The sequence below is a fragment of the Tripterygium wilfordii genome, chromosome 5 (assembly GCF_013401445.1).
Source record: "Tripterygium wilfordii isolate XIE 37 chromosome 5, ASM1340144v1, whole genome shotgun sequence".
In the NCBI taxonomy this organism is placed as follows: Eukaryota; Viridiplantae; Streptophyta; class Magnoliopsida; order Celastrales; family Celastraceae; genus Tripterygium; species Tripterygium wilfordii.
Genome location: NC_052236.1, coordinates 12,510,838 through 12,535,257, shown reverse-complemented (window position 1 = coordinate 12,535,257; position 24,420 = coordinate 12,510,838). Strand labels below are relative to the sequence as shown.

The following is a 24,420-nucleotide window of genomic DNA, read 5'->3' as shown; positions in this document are numbered from 1 at the left end:
AGTCATGTAATCCAACGGTGGTTTTTTAAAGAATAAAATGAAGTACGCCATTTTAACTCAGTGATAGAGTAACACCCCCTTTTAACTCATCAGTGGTAGAGTAAAGCCATGGTATATTCATATTTTAGCCATGGTATATTCATATTTTAAGCGAGATTACCAATAATATGAAAATACAAGTATATAATTAGAGTGGATTACATGACTTGGATTACATGACTAATTGATAGTTTAATGAGTAACACCCCCTTTTAACTCAGTGATAGAGTAACACCCCCTTTTAACTCATCAGTGGTAGAGTAAATCATCTTCCACGTTGTCTGTGAAATTTGGGGTATCATCCGTGAATCCTATCGAGTAATCAGCGGTATCCTTGAATCCGATGTTCCTGTGATTATTCTCATTCTCCACTGCAATTGTATAGTTAATTTTCACAAAAAGTTAATGATGAAGAAATAGCAATAATACAACAAGAAATGTATGATTCATACTCATGGAAATTTGAATTATTTTTGGGTACCTTGAACTTCTTCAAGATCATCATTTCTCTGCAAGATTGATAGATCTTCTATAGGAACAATCTTGTGGCGATCATCCCCAAAGTTCTGTCCAATAAAATAAAATATTTAAACAAATTGGTAACGTCTGCGTACACATTTTATACGTTCCCAACCTTTTTCATTGCAAAAGTCTCGTGCACGGTTGTTGTTTACCAAATAAAGTGAAGATTATTTTTGTGCATCTATTAAGTAATTACGTACCTTCTCCAACTCTTCATTTGACATTCCTACCCATCTCAAGTTCTCTACATTTCTCTCTGGCTTGAAATCTTCATCAATATCTCCCATAATCTCTAATGACCTCGTCGCGCTTGGACCGTTCCATGGCTTGTCGTTATGGCTCATAGAGTTTATATCATCCATGGCAGCCATGAAACTGAAGTCATGCTGATTAGTAGTGTAATTTCCACCCCATGTAACTTGATGAAGATTGTGATCATTAGACTGGTTTATAAGTTCTTGAGATGCCTGAGTAACCAAAAGAATCTCCCGCAAAATGTCAGGCTCAAGATTCGAGGTTTGATTTCCCATGGCAGTACTCCATTGCTGCATCTTTAGGTCAGTGAATCCACCTGCAGCTTGAGAGAAGTTTTCAACCGCTAATGGTGGTAGTGTGAACCTTTGTTGAAGCCTTGCACATTCCAATGCTATATCAACCTACAATTATTTATCAACATCAATTTATGAATACATGCCCAAAAAAGAAAAGGAAAAGTGATGTCATCATTCCTCCGTCCTACATCGGTTAGATAGGTCCTCACACAGTGTTTTATATGGGCATGTCTATCATTAACTAGCATGATGCGTTTTAAAATCTTGCGCGTGGAAACACAAAATAAACAATATTGTGCTAATGGGTTGGACATGCATCAATTTGGTATAAGAGCAAGACCTAAGTGTGATGCATGTGGGGCGTCACACGAGGACGTGTGTCTTTGAGGAGGGGAGAATAATGTGGTCATTTCTCTGTCCCACATCGCCTAGAAAGGCCCTCATGAAGTGCTTTATATGGCCAGACCCATCCTCATCCCTAACTAGCATGACACGTTTTAAAGTCATGCCGGTGAAAACCCAAAGCGGACTGAATCAAAAGGTGAAAAATTATCTAGCACAGCCACGGAATGAAAATTTTTTACCTTGGAAGGAGGGTATGCGATATGATTTCCTCCATAATGACTTGAAAATGGAGGAGTTGGATAGCTGAATCCAATATCATCTTATAAGTATTGTGTCCATGTTCCATGATCTCTTGTGTCATTGACATTACTGAGAGCATTACATGTATCCATTATTGGGATTTGTCGACGATGATAACCCGAGCTGCTCTGATGATCAAGTTCTTCATGACATCTACCTTCTGAATATAATTCAACACTAGATGAACATTGGTCACTACCCATTTGATTATTCCTAGTTACACCACCACCATAGCTATTACTCTCCACATTCATCTTTAGGGGAATTGAAGGCTTCTTGAACACAAGACAGAGCGCGGACGCATCCTATGCAATGTAAATAAAATCATGAGAAGAGGGTATATAAGAATGCCTGTAGAGATACCCCGGGGTGGACAATACATTGGATGCAAAAAAAAAAACGCATCCACAGATCGCATGAAATTAATTGAGTAGGTGTTTTAGTTGATACATACCTGCAAACCAGAGGGAGTCTCGCATTCTCGCTCGTTGAGGCGATATTCATGCATAACCCAATCCATACGATTACCATGAGGAGCTCTTCCGCTGTAGTAAACTAGGGTTTTCTTCGTCCCAATTGCGCACATTTGGGAGTTCACTTTTCTATCCTTTCCTGTGGCCTTCCAATAACCAGCTTGTGTTGCTCTATTAGTTCTTGATCCATTCGGGTATTTTCGATCTCTTGGACTGAAGAAATACCATTCCAGATCTTTGCTTGGTAACAATGACTTCCCTGAGTGATTAATTGAAGAAAGGTACATTAAAGCATTTGAGTATCTCTTGTAGATGATGCATTAATTTCATTTTTTCCCCTGAACTTTTTTATTTGGTCTCTTCCACTTTGTTGTTAAGTAGTTAGATCTAACCAATGACTGAGATTAAAACTCACTAAAAAATCATAAACACTAATCTTTAAACCCTAAATCAGCTTTAATCTCAATTATTTGGTCAGATCCAACAACTTAAAAATTACTTATTTTAGCTGAAATAATGACGTCTAGAATTTTTAAGAACCGTAAAGATAAAGGGACCATTTATGGATATATTGCTTGCTTATATATAGTTCTTAGTGTAAGTAGTTGATGCCTTTTTTTTTTTAATAGGAGCATAAAATCAAGGCTGATCAATATGTGTGATATATTACATAATTTATGTTAAAGCTTTAACATGTTTGACCAATAAAGCAGCATCACAGATTGTACTTATATTAACTAGACCAAGCATTGACAAAAGCAGTATTGCTTGAAGTGATTTCGTTCTGGAAAGAGTTCAATATTCTCATGTAAATTCATCCCAATTGATCATTTATATCTGTATATTATATATCTTCTCCCCTATTCATTGAATAGGGTTTTTTTCCAATAAAATATATTTCCCTAACAAGTTAATTGCAAAATCTTGTCATTCTTGGAACTTAAATACATAAAGAATTTCATATATATATATCTCATAATTAATATTTCTTGAAAATATAGTGACACATTTAATAAATGTTGCTTTAGTTTCTCAATATTCTTTGTTCTTTACTTCACTCAAGCTTCATTCTCTAACTCTACATACAGTGAAAACCCTAAAAGGATGATGTAGCGATATATCTAGAAATGAAAGATTAACAGAGAATAAAAAATATAATACCTGGTAAGTCCCAAGGCTCACATTTGTAGAGATCAACTTCAGCAATGACCTCCAATTCAATCCTATGGCCATTGATCTTTCTTTTGAGGTAATAAGAAACAAGTTCCTCGTCGGTGGGATGGAACCGGAAACCAGGAGGCAATGAAACAGGAGCCATTGATCTTCTTCTTCTTCTTCTTCTTCTTAACAACTTCGCCTTAAAATATCAATTGAAGATTACCTGCAGGAGGACTGGTCTTGTGTCCAAAGAAAAACAAGGAGAAAGACCAGCCCCTTCTAAAACCAATCAACAAACTGTACAAACAAAGGCCTGCAAATGCAAACCAAATAGAAATTAGCAATAACTCTTTGAATATATGAAACTAAATATATGTATGTATGTATGTATGTATATATGAACAAAAAGATACTTGAGGAACAAGTTTATTTGGTGCATGTGTATGTAGGTGATGATGAATTGATGATGCATGCATATATATGAAATCATCATCCATGCATGTTAGGCTTTGAAGAAAGAAAAAGAGAGAAAGGAGGAGAGAGAGAGAGAGAGAGAGAGAGAGAGAGTACTTGGCTTGAGCAATGAAGATGGAGAGGAAGAGAGTTGGAGGGGGTTTTTGATAAGAAGACAAAAAGAGAGAGAAAAGATAAAGAAAGAAAAAAGTGGAAATCAAAAGCAAATGCAGGCTGCCACCCCTCTATCACTTGCTTCCCTACTTCATCTTTTCATACGTGCGTTTTCTTTTTCTTTTTCAAATCAATGCGAATGATTCTTCTATTTTCTCGTTATCAAGTTAAATTATGTTGAAATTCTCAGCTCAAACACATTGAAAATATCATACGTTTTGTATCACGGACTCACATAGATTTTTCTTCTCAGGTCTTCACCGTTAATTCTTAGGTCCAAAAAATACATCTACAATGTGAGATGAACTGAGTTTTATTTATAAACCGCTGTATTGCATCATATCAAATTGATGTGGAATTTTTAGCCATCAACTCATACATACACAACAAAACCCTCTATTCTCTCTCCAATTAGCACATAGATGCCATGCTTCGCTGATGTCTGTCCTTAGAATCACAACTCCAATACCAAATGGCAACCCATGATTCGATATGTTAGAAGCAATTCCATGCACAAACACAAACTTTAGGGAAGGCAAGGAATTCCCAAAAAGCATGTGGGGCCAGGCTCTGCCATGTGAAGAAAAGACAATTAACACGCGGCAGAGCAGATGAGATGAGAGAGATAGAGAGAGGATGATTTTCACTTTTAGGACATCTCTCTCGCACAAATGATTCCAAATTGAATTATTCTCCTCTCCTCCTATGACATTCTTTTCCTTTTCATCAATCTTCTTTTCCCCCCTTTTTTGGGTTTCTTTCTAATTCATTCTTCATTGCTATTCTTGTCTTCCTTACCAATTGATATTCATCAACCCTCTCTAAATAACATAATCTTATTCTTTTCATGTATATCTATGGCTTCTCACATGCATGCGGATGTTTGTAAATAATTACGGACCCTCTTTTTTACAGAAAATCGAGGGCTACTACTTTAATACAAGACTGGATCCACTATCAACCCATTTTCAGTGTCTTTGTTATTGCAAGTTAAACCTGTTAAGATGGATTCCAAACAATGCAAATAAAACAAACATATTGGTTTGATAGTAATTTTGGAAAATATATTGACTATATCCATAATGTATGTGATTATCTCTAATCTAATCCAATTTGGATATGATCGGAGTAGTTTAAAACTGCAGCAGGTAATCATTGACTGTGAAAAAGAATGTTTGGCTTCTGTCTCTCATAAAGGCAAAACCAAAAAGCACATGTGAACAATGCACTTTGACCAATAAAAGTATAAAACAATCATAATAACTATTTAATTGATAAAGAAAATATCCAGTTTCATCCAGAACAGCGTTGTGATGCCAGTATTGTTCGGTGTTTATTTGTTTTTTATTGTTCTTAAGTCTTGATACCTACGCTTCGGTTTATAATTTCGTAGGCTACTATCACGATTTTAGAAACTAATGACTGACTAATTGTTGCCGAAGGAAAACCTCATTATGGTATCTTTTTTCTGTCTAAATGCTAAACAACATTGTGAAATTTATTAGTAGTCTTGGTATACCATGTCACATGATGATGTGGTATACGAGGACCAACAACATTGTGACATTTCATGGTTGATGATGTCAAATCATGGATGATTGAAGATGAAAGTAATTAGTTTATAGCTAATATTTCAAATCATCCCCAACCACCCATGATTTAACATCAACCAACCTTCTATGAAATGTCACAATGCTATTGGTTTTGGTATTCCATGTTAACGTATCATATGGCGTACCAGAACCACTGAATATTCTGTCGAAATCACCATATATAAGTAATCACCATTCTTTCTTTACACCTTCAATCGCAGGACAAAGATATATCCATACACACACATAATACTCACACTTAGATACTGTCAATATTGGTATTCAGTAAGAAGATCCAAATTTTATTACTAATAAAACTATGTACAGAGAAGCCATGGACAACAAGTTCAATATGAACAGCTACAACATAGTTGAAAACTAAAAGAAGAAAAAATAAATTGCTTCCCTTAACTAAAATCTAAGATTATCCGTCTCGTCGCGGGCCATTGCAAGATTAGCCAACAAGAAGGGCATGAAATCATGCAATAGTTCCAGTAAATTAATATCATCACTTCATTCCAGTAATTAGGACCATTTTCTATGTGAAAATCTATGGATGTTCAGAATACTTGTCGAAATGTCGAAGGATAAGCAAAACTTAGCTCTTCATTTGATCTTAGTTTGAGTTACTGTATCCTTCAATGCCATACTTCCGGTATACTATAGCTTGATTCTCCTCCCACCAACGCTCCGCTGCACTCTGCACAAATTTTTTCCGGCTGCAAAAACAGAGTTCCGAGAACAAATCGACTGTTACTCAAATCAAAAAATATACTTTTTCACATATAGATAATGGATCATTGTTTAAACTATACTGTAAGTCTGTAATCCAACTTCTTGTGGTTTAGTTGATATAGAATTACCTAAATCTTACGCGCTTTAGCTCCTTTCGCCCACTCGGTAACATTGTAAATGTAATGTATACACCGGGTTCATACTGCTCCACCCATTCAGGGTCCGATGCTTTAGCTCCTTGTCGTGATTCTTTTCTCGGAGCAGGTGAATTCTCAACTGTTTTCACATTTTCTTTGAAAAGTTCTCTCCCATAAACTGATTTTAAGGTATTTGAGAACACGATTGGAGAGCTAGATAAACTATCCAATTGTCTATCTTCAGATAGTTTAACTTGAGGAGGAGGCGAAGGAGTGGCAGCGCCCAAGGGATGCCCTTGAGTCTCCGTAGAGCTATTGGTGCATACAGTTTTAATCGGGTGCAAATTTGCAGAATCAAATCCATTTGTTGCTTCTCTTTCAGAGGAGACTTTCTCCGACATGGTACGAAGCTGCAGCAAAGATTATTAGCCAATGCATCAATCACAAATGAATGGCTGGAAAACTAAGTATTTTTCCATCAATCATTACAAAACCTTTTTTTTTTTTTTATTTTGTTGCAACACCTTGTAATGTCGATTTTGGAATTGTTTGTAATGTAACCAAAGAATTACCAACCCAAAAGTAAGATTAAAGGAGTACTAACCCTCACTACCAGAGCTTTCATAACCTCATTTGCCGCTTTGCGCTTAACAGCTTCCTCCCTAGCCACTGCCCAAGTTTCCTCAATAGTTTGTTGGCATTCTTGGAGCTTCTGGTTTCCAATTTGACACTGAATTTCAAGGCTCCTTGCCTATTACAAGAGGAAGAAGTTTTGTTTAGAAAATAAGGCATGTGTGAGACCATTAATAGAATATTTTCTCAAAGCATTAGACAATTCATACATATATATATTATTTACTAAAGTACATTCATCAAAACATGGATTGAAATTGAAAATGGAAAGAAAAAATTGACCGTGAGCAATAAAACAAAGTATGGTCAGACCATGAGAACATGCTGAATGAGATGCAGAGTTGCCAAAGGAGTACAGAAAAGAAGCAAAATTGCCATTAGAGAAAGAACCATATTTGCATTTTCAGAACCCTCGGAACATGTTCTAGACATGAGAGAATCTTTAAACTTCAAAGCAGTCTCGGCCTTCTTTGGAGTGTAGAACCATAATTGTTCATCTTCCTTTATTATGTTCTACATCCTTTCCAAACTGAGAACTTTCACTCTCCAAAAGACAAGCATTGTGCAATTTATTAGACTAGTTTGTACATGACCTCTTATCCTCAATAAATGCTAACTATCTCTCGGCTTCGAAAGACATGCTAACCCTGTCATGGATAAACTTCAGCACAAGCCATGACAGTACAACTTACTTCCTTCTAGCGTTCATCATGCATCTTTTTTTTTACTCATAAATATATAGGGAAGATAGAGAGTGAAAGACAGCAAGCCACATTACCCAGCTAGTACCCCACAAAGCCCACTCTTTGGAGGGGAATAAGTACGAAACAGTTTCTACATTAAGTACCTTATTTCAAAAAATAAAATTGTCTTTTCCAGCTGAAATTTTTAACATTTGATGCAGACGAAAACAAACAATTAAGGCTAACCAATTTAAAACTAGAAAAACAACATTGGAATCCACCAAACAAAGAGAAAACACTCTGAAGTTTTGATTCATGAAAAAAAATATTTCAATAATTGCATTCATAGAAGAAAAGCTAAAAAAAAAGAAGAAAATAATTACCTGAGCTTTTAGCCTCTGTATTTCTTCGCCAAGCATCTTGTTTGATTCAGAAATACTTTCCTGTTCATTCATGGCATTGGAAACAGCTGGGCAGGCAGAAGGTAAGTTACTTTCAGGAAGTGAAGACTGAGGTATGGAGCATCTACTACTATATGTTTCAAAAAGAACAGGACACTGGACTTGTCCCCACCGTGGGATTCCCTCGGACGAAGAAGAAAGAGATTCTAGAGGCTGTTGCTTTACCCCTTGACTTTTCAAGGTGCTCCACTCAGCTTGGGCTTCAGTATTGAAAGATCGCGCAACTGAACTTACTTGCCCCCTTGGTGGGGTTTTGTCTCCATTGTTATCTTTGTCGTTAGTTAATATCCTAGGTGTCGCCAACAGATGTCTCGAACCATGATTTTCTTCTAGCTTTCCTGACGTTCCAGTGTGCTTTGTGCTCTGCAGATGATTGAAGCATGGATCACAAACTCGAGAAGGCTTGCTTTTATTAGGAGCCAATGATGCATTTACAATCTTCCTGCTACTACATGCATGACAGAAACGAAGACCGCAATTATAGCAATTATGCTTCTTTCTTGTAAGCCCAAATGGCATTCTACATCCACTACAAATTGACTGATTAGTGACAGAGACAGATTTGTGCAAACAGATTGCAGCAGTTAAATTTGATCCACAAGCTATGCTTTCAACCTGCCTGTCTGCCAAAGCATCAACAAAAGTCGGCGAGTTTCTATCTCCAATATCACCCAGTCCTAACTGCCCATGTGAACCCTTCCCCCATGTGTACACTCTTCCACCTGCTGTCAAGACAGCAACATGATATGAACCCAACGAGATCTCCTTGACAAACTCATGCTTAAGATTTCCTTCAACAACAGCAATAGATTTATCTTTTGCTAGTGGATTCCCTAACTGCCCATGGACCGCACTTCCCATTGTATAAACCTTGCCTGTATTAGTAAGGGCAGCTGTCAACATTCTTCCACATGAAACTTGAACAAAACCACAATCTACGAGTTGGGCAACACATGTTGGTAGAAGCTTCCGCCCACAATCTGAATGCCCAAGCCTCCCTCTATCCCCATCACCCCATGTAAATAATTTCCCCACATCAGCACTACGCTTAAAGCGATCAGCCATAATTTCAACAATAACAGCAGTATGCCATGGTCCACAAGCAACAGATTTTACTCGTAAATCCCTAAGAGATTCCACTTCTTTAGGTAGAGAAACACACTCAACATTTCCATGGCCGAGAACACCAAAAGTCCCATCTCCATACGTAAATAATTGGCCAGACGTGGAAACCATAGCAGTATGCCACTCTCCACAAGCAACATTTGAAATGTTTACACCTTCCAATGGACCAGATAGTTTACCTGGTAACCAGTGGCTTTTGATTCTCTCCTGGCCTGTTAAATCAGCACCGTATGCATTGCCACCCCATGCATAGACTTCACCTGATTTTGTTAAAGCACACGTTTGATATTCGCTACAGACAACAGATTTCACATGGACCCCATCAAGGGATTCAACAATTTTTGGATGGCTCACATCCAAGTTAACCTTATGGCCAAGCCTTCCCCCACTTCCGTTACCCCAGCAAAAGACTTCTCCCTGCGTTGTGACTAAGGCAGCATGTTGCTCTCCTAGTGATATACTTTGTACATCAAGCATTGTGGTAGATTCGAGTAATTTAGGCACCAAAGCATTAACTTGTATCCCGCTTTGGCTTTCATAACCATGGACCACTCCTCCAATATTTGCTCCAACTCCTTCTCCCCATATCATAATATCTTTCAAGTTGTTAGACTTGTCTAACTGTGGACAACCATTAGTTTGTGCAGCAAACCTACGGGACGCATTCTTTTGAAATTCAGGTCCAGCATAGTTCAATCTCCACTTCTTTGAACCATCCAGTTCGACACGTGGCGAATTCGGAACTAAGTTATCCCTTGCATTTTCCTTCTGGGGAATACTTGACTCCGATGAATAAAAACTATCAAAGGAAGAGGACAATCCATCTGAAAAACATCTGTCTGAAAGTGACAGAGTAGGACTCCCACACACGCTGTGTACCTTCAAAATGTCAAACAAAATCCAACTACTTTCAAAAGACTTCTTTGATCCTGATGCATAAATAATTCCGTTGGTTCCAAATTAATCAGAAAATAAAACAATGAATGGCCCATATGAACTCATTTTCATCAAGAACAATGTCAGAAGGTAATAAATAATATCTAATCACAATTTGTTATCTACCATTATCATATGAAAAGAACAAGATGAATAGTCTAGCATCAAAATGGTTCATCAACTCAGGTTGACAGTCATCTTTTGTGCATAGAAAATATGTTATTGTTGGCAATCACTTAAGTCATTCTCAGAGCAACACATGTTAAGGACACAAATATTCATTTCCATCAGTAGTTGATCGTAATTCCTTAAACTCAAATCTTGATTGCCACTAGCTTACAGGGAAATTTCTTGCAACACTTTCCAACATTTCACTCTAGCTGGAGGATTGATTCTTAATTATTATTGAAGCTGATCGATCATGAGAGTACCAATATTAATTGCCTACAATTACACTTTTTCCTAGCAGAACTATGACAAGCATATGAGTATTTTTTTTTGTTCTAATAAACAACAAAAAAGTATGATCGTTAAACCTCAGGATATACAGCAGCATCCTCAAGAAGTCCAAGATTGTGTTTTCTTCGGATATAACCAGCTGGACTATTGACACAACTCCGAACCCCTCTGCCGGTTCTCAAGCCATGAAATGGTCTGGACCGATGATTCCAGGTTATCACAGCCCCTAATCCTATCAACCAAGAGTCAGCCTCCACTTTGTCCTTGCATATCTATGTAAAAGATGAATGATTGAAAGGTAATCAGATAATAAAAGAAATAATAACAGAGCCAAAAATCTTAGCCACAAAAAGAGTACAAAACAAGCATTTTGGGAAACTAAACAGGAAAGAAAGAACCAGCAATCCTGTAATTACCAGATCAAGTGTCCGTTCACCATTTGCATATATAAGTGAAAATGACTGATTCTCCCTATCTGGCTGAAGTTGTCTTCGGAAATTCTCCTGCAACAAGTACCAGTCATATAAATACAAAATATGCATCATTCGTGATTTAAGACAATCGCATTTAGCACATACGGTTTTCTGCCCAATAACAATTTCTGTAACTGAGCTCAATCTCAGTTGTTTCTCCTCTTTCCCAGAGTACCATATTAGGAACTTCTCGTCCTGCAAGCCAAAGTAAAATCAAATTCTTGCTCAATGATCTAAAAGTTACCAAAACCATGAAAAAAAGTGTACATGACTTGTATAACTTTGAAGCAACGGAAATCACCATACGAGTTAGTTATTTCCAGAAAATTTATATAACTATGCAATTTCCTACTAAGATGTACAAACTTTTCAGGTATTACAGTACGCCAGACAACAGAGGCAGGCATTCATACATCACTATTAAGGAGAACATAAACATCTAAAACCAACGTTAGTTCATGTCTTATAAAGTCTATGTCACATACTGTAGAAAGTCTGAAAGGGCAGAACTTGGGCTTCCGTCTCCTTCCACACTTGAGAAGATGAGCTCCTTTCTTTATAGCCAAAATTGCCTGTACATGGTTAAGAAAAACATTAGTAAATAGCCAGGAGGCAGAAGAACCCAGCAACAAACACTTGGCAGACAAAAATCAAAAGGCATAAATAAGAAGGAAAAGCAAATGTGAGGTGGGTTTATATCCAAATCCAATGGAGGGGAAGCCTCAGACCTAGGAAGTTGAAATAAAACTAAACACCAATAATAAAGTTCAGAAACTTTGGAAGCAAAAACCCAGAAATGCCTGGTTAAATGTAAACCCAAAATCAATCAAAAATCTCAACTTTGAACAAAAAAAAAAACCCACCAGTCATTTTTATACAGAAAAAGAGAGATAGAGTAAGAAATGAGAGACCTGTTGAACATTTCTGTCAAGGGGGGCTATCGCCAAGGATTGTTCAGCCATTGTTGTTGGCAGAGAATCTCTCTACCTCTCTCATGGAGGAGACAAAGAAAATGAAGCAGAATAAGAATGAAATATGGTTTCCCACAAGGGAACTTTAACCATCTGACTTGCCATCAGAATGTCCAGCCCAAGGTGCTTCCTTTATCGCTGCAAACACACAGAAGAATACTCCCTACTCACTCACCCACTCTATGCTATTCAACTCTCTCTCAAGACAGACAGATGAAAAAAAGTCTAATTTTTTGCTTATTTATAGTTAACAATACAAATTTTCCTCCATTGGGTAATTGGGTTTCTCCCCCTTGGTTTTCTGTCTCTGTTTACTGAATCTGTTTATTCTTCTTCTTCCATTACTGTTGATTGTTTTGCTCACTTCGTCAATCGTGCTTTCACTAAAGAGCATGTGCACGTGTTGACTCTGTCACATGTGCCTCTTCTTTTTTATCTTTTTCCCAACTTTATTTACTGTTATTATTAATATTTTTTTCCTCTTTGGATTATTACCACATGCTTTTCTTTTTTGTCTTCTTCTGTGTATTATTATTTTATTTTTTAGGTAAATATTATTTTTTTCTAAATAATCTGCATCCATACTTTCCCTTTCCCATTCCCATTTAAGAATTTGATTTAATTTCCATGACAACTATATTTTTTTTATAAATAAGAGGAAAAAAGGGGTCTGGGTTTAAATTTACTAATGATGATTTTGGATCATTTTGGCAATCAATACACAAATCAGGAAACAAGATTATGTTAAAATTATTAAATTTATTTGAATTTGATTGCCTTTTAAAGAAGGTAATCCTTTTGTACAAACAAAAATCCGAAGAGATCGGTCGAGTTGATTATTAATATTCCATGTAAATTCATACGACCTAAGTTTGAAACCTCTCACAAATACTTTGGGGTCACACTCCCTAATAAAATGTCAACGACTTACCCTGATCTATGTAGGGAATTTCTAAGGGTGCGGTGCACCATGCATGATATTTTAAAAAACTCACTAGATAGGTTCAAAGGATCCTGCCTCGAAGAGATTCCCACGATATTAAAAGAAAAAAAACCATTGATATCATAATGGAGAGATTTCTTGCTGCATCTATGTAATCACACTAATTGAGATTTCTTGCTATATTTCGTGCTTTTGAAGGAGGAGAAATTATAGGGGAAACAGAAAGCCTACTGGGACATGTTCAATCCTATAGTTTCAGTTAGGTTTTATCTGTCCAACAACTAACCCTAGATTCTTAAATGTTTGAGTACAAGAGCTAAATTGAATTGAATAGAAGTGACACTTAGAGCAAGTCATTTTCATACCAAAAGGTGCAAACTTTATAGTACAAATCAAGAACATGATAGATTAGCAACTATGTTAATGTAGAATATTGTCCATAACTAATGTGTCTTAACACAAGATCAAATTTTGAGAAATGGGTCATACATAAATGGACAATCAATTGGAGGGAGCTATCAGTACATTGGAGTGATGGAAGGAAAACCATAGAATGTTGGGTTGCTTCCAAAGTTAGGTTTTGCCCCAAAAGCCAAGAACGTGTAGTCTGTCAATGTGGCAATGGCAGGGACACTCTCTGCCACCCTCCTCATGTTGTAGGACCCCACCACTACTTTAATAGTTGAACTCAATTTTTTAGGTTTCGAAAGATTCTAAATTTGTTGATACCTTTTTTTTCCATATTCATAGAGGCAAATTGATTGTGACTTTGAGATTAGGCATGGAGTAAGTTAATACAACATGTCTCAATTATTGAGATCTCATTTAAGTAGATTGGATTGAGTCAAATCTCTCTCATCGCCTTCTTTCTACTTCTCACCTCCTCGTTTTCATTTCTCTCAAATTCTTCAAATTATAACATAGTATCGAAGAAATGATTCAATTACGATGTCGCTTTCACTAACCTCCCCCGTTTAGGTCATCTGTTGGGTATTTCGGATTTTTATGGATAGACCCCCACATGAAGGGATATCACAAGACCATAACTCGCATAGTCACTTTCTGGGTCTCGCATAATCAAATCCATAAGTGCGGGGGTTATGATAAAATGTCACATATTGGAAAGTTGAGGGAAAGCAAAGTGTTCTATAAGTTAAGATCCAACAATCTCAATTGTTGAGAGTCATTTTAAGGACAAAACCATGCGAGCCTTAAGCATTGAAGCGGAAGATATTGCTAGTAGAGTAGCACTAGTATTTATACAAATTGTTTGGATTGGATTTTCCTATAATATATTTTATATTTTTTAAAAATGAATAATTAAAAAATGCTCTATCAAAAGAATAAATTAATTTTCACCATGCGCAACTAGGTTATGTTTAAAATTAAATAGAGTGTCACATGGCCTCAATATCTTAATTTTTTATAATTAAGATTGTGAGCTACTCTTCATAGGCTATTAATTATTACCCTATTTTATGATTAAGATTGTGAGCTACTCTTCATAGGACAATATTAATTATTACCCTAATCAAACCATTGTCTGAAGTTCATAAACTAATAAACTAAGAGCTTATTAAGCAGGCTTTATAGATATAAACTAATAATTTTGGAAAATTTCCATGTGCCAAGCACACCATAATCATGCTATTTTGGGAGTTGTTAGTATTACACTTTTTCTTAAAGAGAGTGATTAATTTAAGGGTTTAATTATTGGTCCACCAACTTAATTAAGCACTTATAACAATATTCTATTTTTTTAACGGAAAATGACACTATACAAGTTTATCCATTGGACGTTCGATATGGGCTTAAACTTGATCAGTCAGACCAACGCGTATATAAGTTTCCCACCTGATGACTGGTAGCAAAAGTTTATCGCGTGACCGACCACAAGGGTATTATTCACAAGGAGAATCAAACTCTGAACATTCTAAGTCCATAAATTTTTGCCCCAAACAGATTGATCACCATTAGGGTATCACCCAAAGGGTGGATAGCATCCTACTCCATGGTGATATAAAAAAAATACATAAAAAGAGGAATGTCAATTTTTTAGCAAATAAATACTAACCCACTGTCACGACAATTGAATAGTAATATTTAACTATGTCCCAACGAGCTAAAACAAAAATTAATTATAGGACACCTTTTATGGGTATTTTGTTTTTTTATTTCAATTTTCACTATTGATGAGAGATTGGTCAACTAGATTCTGGTATTCAATTGGACAACTTTATGGGTATTTTGTTTTTTTATTGCAATTTTCACTATTGATGAAAGGTTGGTCAACTAGATATTCTGGTATTATTCACTAGTCCACTACTACTCATCAATCACAATTAAAACTATAGTTATAGTTTTTTTTTCCTGTGCTTAAGGATTTAGTCAAAGAAATTTGTCTTTTCCTTTTGCCTTTCTATGAATTATTATCAAAATAGAATTCCCATTTTTTTTTTAGTCATAAACATCCAGATTTTGTTTAGTAGTAATAATTCATGAGTTTATAATTTCGTATATTTTGATAATTTTGCTGTAAAATTGTGGATTTCTTCAAATCATGTTTCCTTGGTATTAGGTTAATGTTGAACTACTGGGGTTATAGCCTAATTGATGAATTTATTTGAAACCAAACCATATAGACTTGGAAAATTCTGAGTTATTTTCTCTTTGAGAGCAATACCCTTATGGCTACGCACCAAATTACATTAGTTTACAGTGGTCACTCGTTGGACTTTGGTCCAACTTACTCTGTCGTCAAGTGGAAAACATTTGTGTGCACAAGCCTGACAGATTGAGTTTATACCCGTATTGGATGTCTAAAGGGCAAACTTGTATGTTGTCATTGTGAGCAAAAATAGAGAGGTTAATGTTCTGTTAATTACTTACATTACTACTTAAAAAAATAGTAAAAAATATTTTTTAAAAAAAGGTTGTTTGATTAAGAGAATGTAATGCAACAAACCCAATAATTGCCATTTACAAAGCATCTGTTAAAATGATTAGACACCAATCTAAAAACTTCCAAACTCTTGCAATATTACAAATTAGATTACATATGCATATCATACTTGACAAATCCCTCACCCTAACTTTCTGTTAGCATGATATCACTACACGTGAATATAGAAGAAAAATAATAATGTGAAGTTGTGTTTTCTTTATCAATGTTATACATCGATTTGAAAGGTCATTTATCTCTCTATAAAATGTAAATAATTTTACCTTATCCAAAGATATAATGTCATGTTTCTTTTTTTCTTTTCTAATAGACAAAAGATAAACGTCCCACCAATTGGGATCCTAATGATCTTAGTTGTTGAGGTATATGGATGAAAATTAAAGTGTATGGGATGTGATGTCTAGCACTGCTGATGTCAGTTTTTTTAATCTTGCCACACAAATGATTATAGGTCTACAATTATATAATGTTCATAGGGGAATTACTTCAATGACTTGGTGACCTAATAGCTATATAGGGATGAAAAAAGGAATGGGACGATCCTCGTGTGTGGCAAGGATTTGAATACCAACCCCAAATCCAAATCCAAATCTAAAGGGAAAAAAAAAACAAATATTTGCCAACCTCTATGAGAAAGGGATAGGGAAGAGAATGAAGTGGGTGGGCCTTGTGGTGGCTTGTTTAATTGGTTCAAGAACCATAATGGGTATTGTAGGCCCAAGGCATTGGGTGTCTTTCTTGTGTCTTCATGTCTTTTTGTCAAATACATTTCCTTAGATTTATGTAGACTTTGGAGACATGCAAATGCCAAGTCACAATCCTAACCTATCTCTCTTTTTCCTTTTTAAATGAAGGAACCATCTAGTCTAGCATGTGTTTGAGACAATTAAGAGGACGTAAATTTCAGACCGCTAGAATAGTCTGCATCAATTTTATGTAAAATCGGGCCGAATCCCGTGCACAAAGAAATATCCGAATTGATTTATTCGAACTCTTAATCTCGGGCGCCGCACCACACGCTCTAAGTCCGGAGATAATCAACTAACTATGTCAAGTGGTCAATATATGTGTGTATATGTGGCATGCATTGAGTCGCTCCTCATGCTCTGTCTAACTATTATATTAATCTTCTTATCAAAGCATTGATACAATTATTAAACAAATATTAACAAGGAATCTAAACCTTACGATACAAACAAGAACAAGATGGATAAGAATAAGTACACCAATAACATCAATTATAGTCTACAATAATAGCTTTATCCATCTTATAAGTTCATGGTATACAACACCATGAACAAACACAGACCAATTCAAGTATATAATGTAATGCGATACAACCATTTTTTTTTGTGACGGGGAATCCACCGAAAGCACAGTCCATCGGACTCCATCTCAATAGTAAACTCACAGGTCACATGCAATACCCACAATCACATGGGCCGAACTCAATGCTAAAATAACGTGAAATCGCGTCAAAATGAGTATTAGAATTCCGCGACCTGTCACGCACATGTTATATATATATATAAGAGGTTCAAACATGAAAATACAACCATTAGAAGCTCAAATCAAATAGATGCCGCTTAAAACATCGATAAATACGAATGATATATAGCTAGCTAGGGTTTTGGCCATATAAGGGTTAGGGAACCAAACAAATTCTCTTCTCTCTCTAGGTAAGTGTATAGATTTGGAGCATGTGAATGGCTTCTTCTGTGATGAACATAGGATGTGGGTAGTATACCAAAAATGGGGAACAGTATAGGACATGTGGGTCATTACTCATTACAATATAATGGTTGAAGTTCTCTTGTCACTAACAATGTGGCATGGGTATGAATGTACATTTACTTGGGTATGCCTCACATTGGGGTTTTAGTCCACATGCCTCTTGAATATGTTAAAGAACATAGGGTTTCAATAATTGATAAACATATAGGGAACATGTTGGGCAAATTGGTCCATCCCCAGCCATCCATTAAATTGTATATGTATATGTGTGTGTCCGTACGAATTGGTGAATAAGTGTTTAGGACGAGATTGTTTTATTTTCTAACCTTTTTTCTCCTCAATTAAGTTTTGTTTAAACAAATACCATTGAGAAATTTGTTTCTCGTTGGAATCGAACTTTAGGCATACATATGTCTAACATAGTCAATTGTCAACCAAGCCACCTCTCCTTGGTTCTCTACAATTAAGTTGTTACTTAACCATTAAGAGTAAAAGATTGTTGTATATATTTGCGATAGCTTTTGACCTTTATACGTGGAATGCGATGATTGGTTATGGATGTCGAGCGTGTCAGAAGTCTATGACACTTTAAATGTAATAAAAATGTGAGCGAAATCTAATTTCAAACAGAAAATTTTACGACTGTTATTGTTGAAGGGATCTTAATTACAAAATGATTCAAAAACTTCCACCGATAGCAGTAGTTTCAGCTATTAGTAACAGCCATTAAAGAAAACAAATACAAGCGAAGCTGTCCATAATTTATCGAATGTAAAATATAACAAATTTACAGAGATTTTTCATTATCATGAAAGAGTAAACACAACCATACGATTTGAATTGTATTGCTTGAATCAAGAATCGAACAAATGTTTGGTCGAAAAGCAAATATATTGACCGGATGAAAATAGATAGTTACAATATACTTGACAGAGATCAAAATTGACAAGAATTGCAATGGATAACCTTGACGGACTAAGGCTTTGAAAGTAAATTGAACGACTAATTGTGTCTATGAGCTGATAATGCTTTGATTGACATGCTGCCTTGATTTTTGTATTGATGTGCGAGAGCTTTTTCCTAATGTCTTTTTGTAATCACCACTAAACCTTAAACCAGAGGTGAATCTATTGAGGTTTCACCTCTAAAATAGTTTTCTATTCACCTTTAGGTATAAGCTCCAGGCAAAAAGGGAATAGGCCTCCCAATGAAAAATTAATCAAGCCCCCAATGAAATTGTCAGACCAGAGACATCTTTCTTTTGGGTCTCATTGCTATTTAATTAGGGTTTGTCCTGCATTGGATATTTGGATGTGAATTATAGCACTCTTTGAAGAGCAACATCTCGTTCGGCTGTAATAGAACAATTGTAAAGCCTCGCAAAGAATAATTGTGATAATTAAAGATGTAATGTTTTATTACTTAAGACTGTTACTTGTAATTATTTTCATGCCACATAAATAATTCGAAAAAAAAATATCGGGACACTACCCCCGAATTTAGTTGTGCCTCCAAATAAATTCAAATCCTGGATTCGTCACTGTCGTTAACCCTAAACTTCTGAAGTCTGAACTTATAAGACCTTAACCTCACAGGTCAACTCTTTCACGGGCTTGCCATATAGCTTGGACCGAGCCTCTTCATCTAACCAAATTGGACTTCCGCATTTCAAGCCACAGCTATCAAGGTTTTCTTCATGTCTTGGGCCATTGCTGTCTACTTTGGATAGGTTAGAACATTACAGGGACATAGTCCCTTGTTTGTTTCCATTGATGAAGCAGTGTCTGGCAGTGATAAAAGATGAGCTTTTTTTTGGCTATAGAATTGCTAGAAAGAACATGTGAAGTTGTTATTAGCTTGTATGTATTTGGCTTCAGATTGTGATGTGTTTACAACTTTGCTTTCAGATAACCAATCTTTGAGGATTGAATGGTCTGGAAATAGGCCCAAAAAATGAAATGAAGTAAGAAAAAAGAGGATCTGATGCAGACCCTCTTGGTATATGTTCCTGCCATCATTGTTGTTTTTTTTTTTATGGACAACAATTCAGCCACCGTGTCTTTTGGACACCCTACTCAACCCATACTAGAGTCCACTCAACCGAAACTCAAGCCGGACTAAACACGGGCAAACCCATCCAACAGGTTAATTGGGTCGATGCTCAGCACAAACCATTTAAAAATAAATACGCCAGTGGCCACTCTTTCAAGACTCAAGTTGCTTGCCTTCAAAGGTCTGCCCAAACTCCCAAGTTTTTAGGAGCAACACTGTAAGAAGCGACTGTGAGCCTATCCCTACTAGTGACCTCAGGCACCGAGAAGTAGCTCTACGTACAGATAATCAAGAGTAGCCCTATATACAATTGAAGATCAGCATATTCTTATCATTCAACTTCTTCAATTACTTTCACGTATAATACTACAAAAGCTGAACAAAATTAGGTACTTGAGGAACCAAGTTTAAAGGGAAAGAATTAGAAGGAACATGAATAATCTAAGAGGCTTGAGAAAGTGAATAGGCCAAAGAGAGAACATGATGCATACAGGATATAAGGATGGACAACTTAACTAACTAGAAGAGTAGAAGATCTTAATAGCTTGATGAGAATTTGCATAGTTTCAGGGATTGGCTGCTGCCTCTTTGAGCCCAAGAATCCTCTCTTATTCAGAGTCATCCAGTAGCTGGAATCATGACAGTCAACCGTCCACTTGTTTCCAAATCCTTGTTAGAAATGATCTCAGCCAAATGACAAAAATGTGCAGTTGCAAATGAAGGCATACTCTCTGAGTTTCTCTATCTTCGCCTGTTATTGTCGAGTAAGGGTCTCTGGTTCTGCCATACGCTTTTTGTAAGGCACAAACCCTTTCACACACTTTTCAGGGCCAACTCTTAGATCATAGAAGGCTGATTTCACATTCGGTTTGAACTTAAAACCCAAGTCCAACTCTTTTCTCTTTTTCTCCAGATGAGGTTGAAAACTATGGATCTCAGTGTCCAAGTTCTTATCAACAATTTCCCCCTCGTTGACAGACCCGGAATTTGAACCAGTCCAAGATCCTTCCTTGTGATTTTCTGTATCTCGAGTATTAACACCAGAAAGTGCTTTAACTGCCTCCTGCTGACCGAATGGTACAAAAGGAGACAACATAGCTCCATGGGAAGAGGTCCACCAAGGCAATGGAGCAGCAGAACCACCATCTGTAGACATTGAGTTTTCCTTTAAGAAATGCATGTGGTAGTGAACACCAGGAGCGCCATATGGCGAATGAATCCAACAATTTTTAGTTGTCCCTGATGAAAAATCCAAAGCAACAGGGTTCCTTGGTTGAAATTGTGAATCCTTCTTATCTTCCACATCTGATGGCACTGATTTAGGGGTCACCATGGTTGGAGAAGATAGTCTGTGGGCCTCAGTGACCAATACAGTCGTTCCAAAGAGCTTAAGACTGCGGGCAGATGCCTCCACGGTCATCTCTTCCTTGGCAAGGACATCATCACTAGGGAACAAGTCAAGTTTCTGTAAATTCATAAGAACAGAAACGATTATAAATTTATGAGTTGACCTGAAAGTGTCGAGTAAACTATTAGACAAGGACAATCAGCAAGTACCGTGGAGAGATGTCCTTTGGGAACTGAATCAGCATTTTCTAAGACTGGCGACGGAGACTCATTTGCTCCTGGTGAAGAGTCTGCTAAAGGAATTTTAAAGCCACTAGGATGGACAGCAGTTTCCGACGACAAAGGAGACAAGCTACCATTTGGTGAGTTTGAGTCAGCTGAACCCAGTGCATTAGAGCCAACTCTAGATAACACTGATTTTGGAGAGAGATTTTCTTGCCCTGAAACAGATAATTGAGGAGATGAAGATCTTAATGATTGTTCTGGTATTGAGTTTTCTTTATTCATAGGATGCACCAATTTACGAGGGTAAGGGTGAACAGGTCTTCGTTTGGGTCTGGGAGGAGGAATTTCAATTGGTTCAGCTGAGCTTGTGTTACTGCCACCTGATTCACGAACAACCTATGCGGAGATTAAACAGAGGGATCAGAGCAACATCTAGCACGGTGAGGTGAACCCTGCTAAAACATCTGCAGGTCTTGGGGACAATGCAATTTTCTACCTTCAGAAGCTGCACATAGGTATTACAGTAGAGAATGGGAACTAATATAACAGATGTAAACCTTAGAGAAGAATTTCTGAGCATGGCTTCGAATCTGAACAGTAGTCTTGGTGCCAATGTGCTCTGTTACAAGAAATAACAAATGAGATACACGGGACCGCTAATATATCATTTAAGAAATAAAAGTTAACATGAAATTTTACCTTCTATGCGTCGCCATGCCCGACCATACAACTTCAAAGCTTCTAGGAACTTCTTATGCTCTTCCTCAGTCCATCTTTCTCTTTGCTTTGTAATTGTGTATTGCTTCCTTACCTAACAACAATGAAATGAACACAAAGTGAGTATAACTTTCAGGGCATTATAATTGAGCAGAAGCAGAACATATTAGTACCTTTGGAGCATAGTCATTCCCACAAGAAAATTGCTCCTTAACTTGGAGACTAATCATAGTATGCGAGCCAGGAATCACAGAAATTCCATTGCCTGCTGGGAGAGTTGCATTTGATGCACTTGCTCCACATTTCTACATTCAAAAAATGTTTCCTCTTATTTTTCAAACAACAGAACAAAGTTTCTCAAAACTTAATAAGCATCCAATATAAATGAAGAATAGTTGAAGTCCTGCTTAACACTAGCACAAACTACAGGAAGTACAAAAAATTTGAATGGAACTTCTAAATTTGGCATCTTGTATAATCAATGGTGTGTAGGAATAAGCTATTAATAACAGCAAATGTAACGAAATTTAGGCAGTGATTATAGCAACTCAAGAAAAATTGCATGGTAATGCTTATTCAATTAAATTAGAAAGAAACCACTATTATGGGTAAATTTTTTTAGTAGAATATCTAAACAAAAATTATAGACATAAATGTAATTGGCTAAGACAATAGTCATACAGGTAAATACACCAGTGAAACACAAACCACTTTTCCACTCTCCCAAGGTAATAATCAAACAAGATTTCAGTGATTTTACCAAAATTAAAGTGAGATAAAAATCTGCTCTTGTGATTGTAAAAACATTGATAAACATTAAAAAAAATCCAAAAAAAAAAAGAGATGAAATTGAGAAATACCTGAACTGTCATGGCCACATAAACCAAGAGAGATCTCCTTTTCCTTCCTTTCAACACTGTAAAGAAAAACTATTCGCAGACGTCCTTTCTTTCTCCACTAAAATTGTCATGAATTCAAACTTCACTCTTCACAATCAAATTCAAAATCAGCGACTAGGTCTTTCGCTCTCTTTCTCTGGATCCAAAAAAGATGCTACAGAAAAACGAAAAGTAACAACTTTTTCTTCTTAGATCAATTGACTTTGCAGAAACACAAATAAATATCTAAATCACTCGTTTACAAGTTCAAAAGTACCAGAAAATCAATCCGAAGCAGCAACTAGAACGGTTTTCACCGGAGTAAAAACAACTAATTTCAATCACCGGAAACACCTTTCAACCTCAAAACAATACCCAAACACCTGCTCTTGAACTCGCCGGAAAAACACTCCTAGGCGATTATGGAGAAACAGAGAAGAAGAGAACGAACAGAGAGACTTGGGGAGAGGAGAACACAGAGTAATGGCGATGTGGGGGAGGTTCTATTTGGCCTAATGGGAGAAAAAGGGCGAAAAGGTTGCCACGTCAGAGTCTAATTTTCCGGGATTTAATTAAAATTAAAAAATCCGATAGAAAGCTCGAGAATTCGGTGGCATCTTGTGGCTGACGTTCAAAGAAGGGCATGACACGTGGCGTTTATTTCGTCAATGTCTCCTTCCGCTTTTTATTACTCGGCGTGTTTAATTCGGTGAGAGAAAAAATAAACTTTTTTGAGTAATTTTAGGGGAAATTAAAATCACATGCTTCCCTAATCTCACTCGCATGTGTTTTTTAACTCCATGACTTGCTATTTTTACTCTTACCACGTTTTTTTTTCTAATTATGAAATTATGGTTCTTTTTTTTAAAACGGGAGAGGGGGATTCAAATCCTAGTCATCAGGGTGATACATATCATTCTTATCACTCCAATTAATAGCTCAGGTATAATTATAAATATAAGAAATCTCATATCGGTTTGTTAAGTCTTAACCATGTGATTAATGAGCTTGACCAAAATATAGCATGTTATCCTAGCTTTTGATTCTATAATCTTATCAATTCCGTTGAATCACTTTATAAGCATTGCCAACCCAGATGGCCACATGTGAGGCTACCTCAACTTCGTAATACCTTAAGTTGGATTGAATTGAGTGAAATTATAAACATAATAACTTAATTTTTGATCCTAGAATATTATCAACCCACAAGTGAGAGATACCTCAATTATGTATGGATCCTTTGTAGAATCCTTCGAATGTCCTATGAACGAATTAACCAACTTACATGTGGAGGGGTTTTGGATTTCCGAATCCACAAATACGAGGGAGTGTTATAAATATA

At 36.4% G+C, this 24,420-nt stretch overlaps 2 protein-coding genes and 1 pseudogene across 2 annotated transcripts; all 3 read right to left on the bottom strand.

The window, feature by feature from the left end:
• Window positions 1-247: 247 nt before the first annotated feature.
• On the bottom strand, window positions 248-3,553 carry LOC119998650 (NAC domain-containing protein 96-like). Its single transcript, XM_038845986.1, has 6 exons — window positions 3,392-3,553; window positions 2,212-2,489; window positions 1,781-2,062; window positions 762-1,217; window positions 521-605; window positions 248-410 (listed from the first exon to the last, which is right to left on the bottom strand). Exons 1-6 carry the CDS (start codon window positions 3,546-3,548, stop codon window positions 289-291), a joined length of 1,380 nt encoding a protein of 459 aa, XP_038701914.1. The 5' UTR covers window positions 3,549-3,553; the 3' UTR covers window positions 248-288.
• A 2,335-nt stretch (window positions 3,554-5,888) lies between these two features.
• LOC119998898 (PH, RCC1 and FYVE domains-containing protein 1) lies at window positions 5,889-12,540 on the bottom strand. The gene is made up of 9 exons (XM_038846371.1): window positions 12,161-12,540; window positions 11,735-11,821; window positions 11,355-11,444; window positions 11,193-11,279; window positions 10,854-11,048; window positions 8,179-10,260; window positions 7,084-7,230; window positions 6,471-6,889; window positions 5,889-6,326 (listed from the first exon to the last, which is right to left on the bottom strand). Exons 1-9 carry the CDS (start codon window positions 12,209-12,211, stop codon window positions 6,224-6,226), a joined length of 3,261 nt encoding a protein of 1,086 aa, XP_038702299.1. The 5' UTR covers window positions 12,212-12,540; the 3' UTR covers window positions 5,889-6,223.
• Window positions 12,541-20,216: 7,676 nt separating this feature from the next.
• LOC119998156 lies at window positions 20,217-23,552 on the bottom strand (annotated as a pseudogene).
• Window positions 23,553-24,420: the final 868 nt, after the last annotated feature.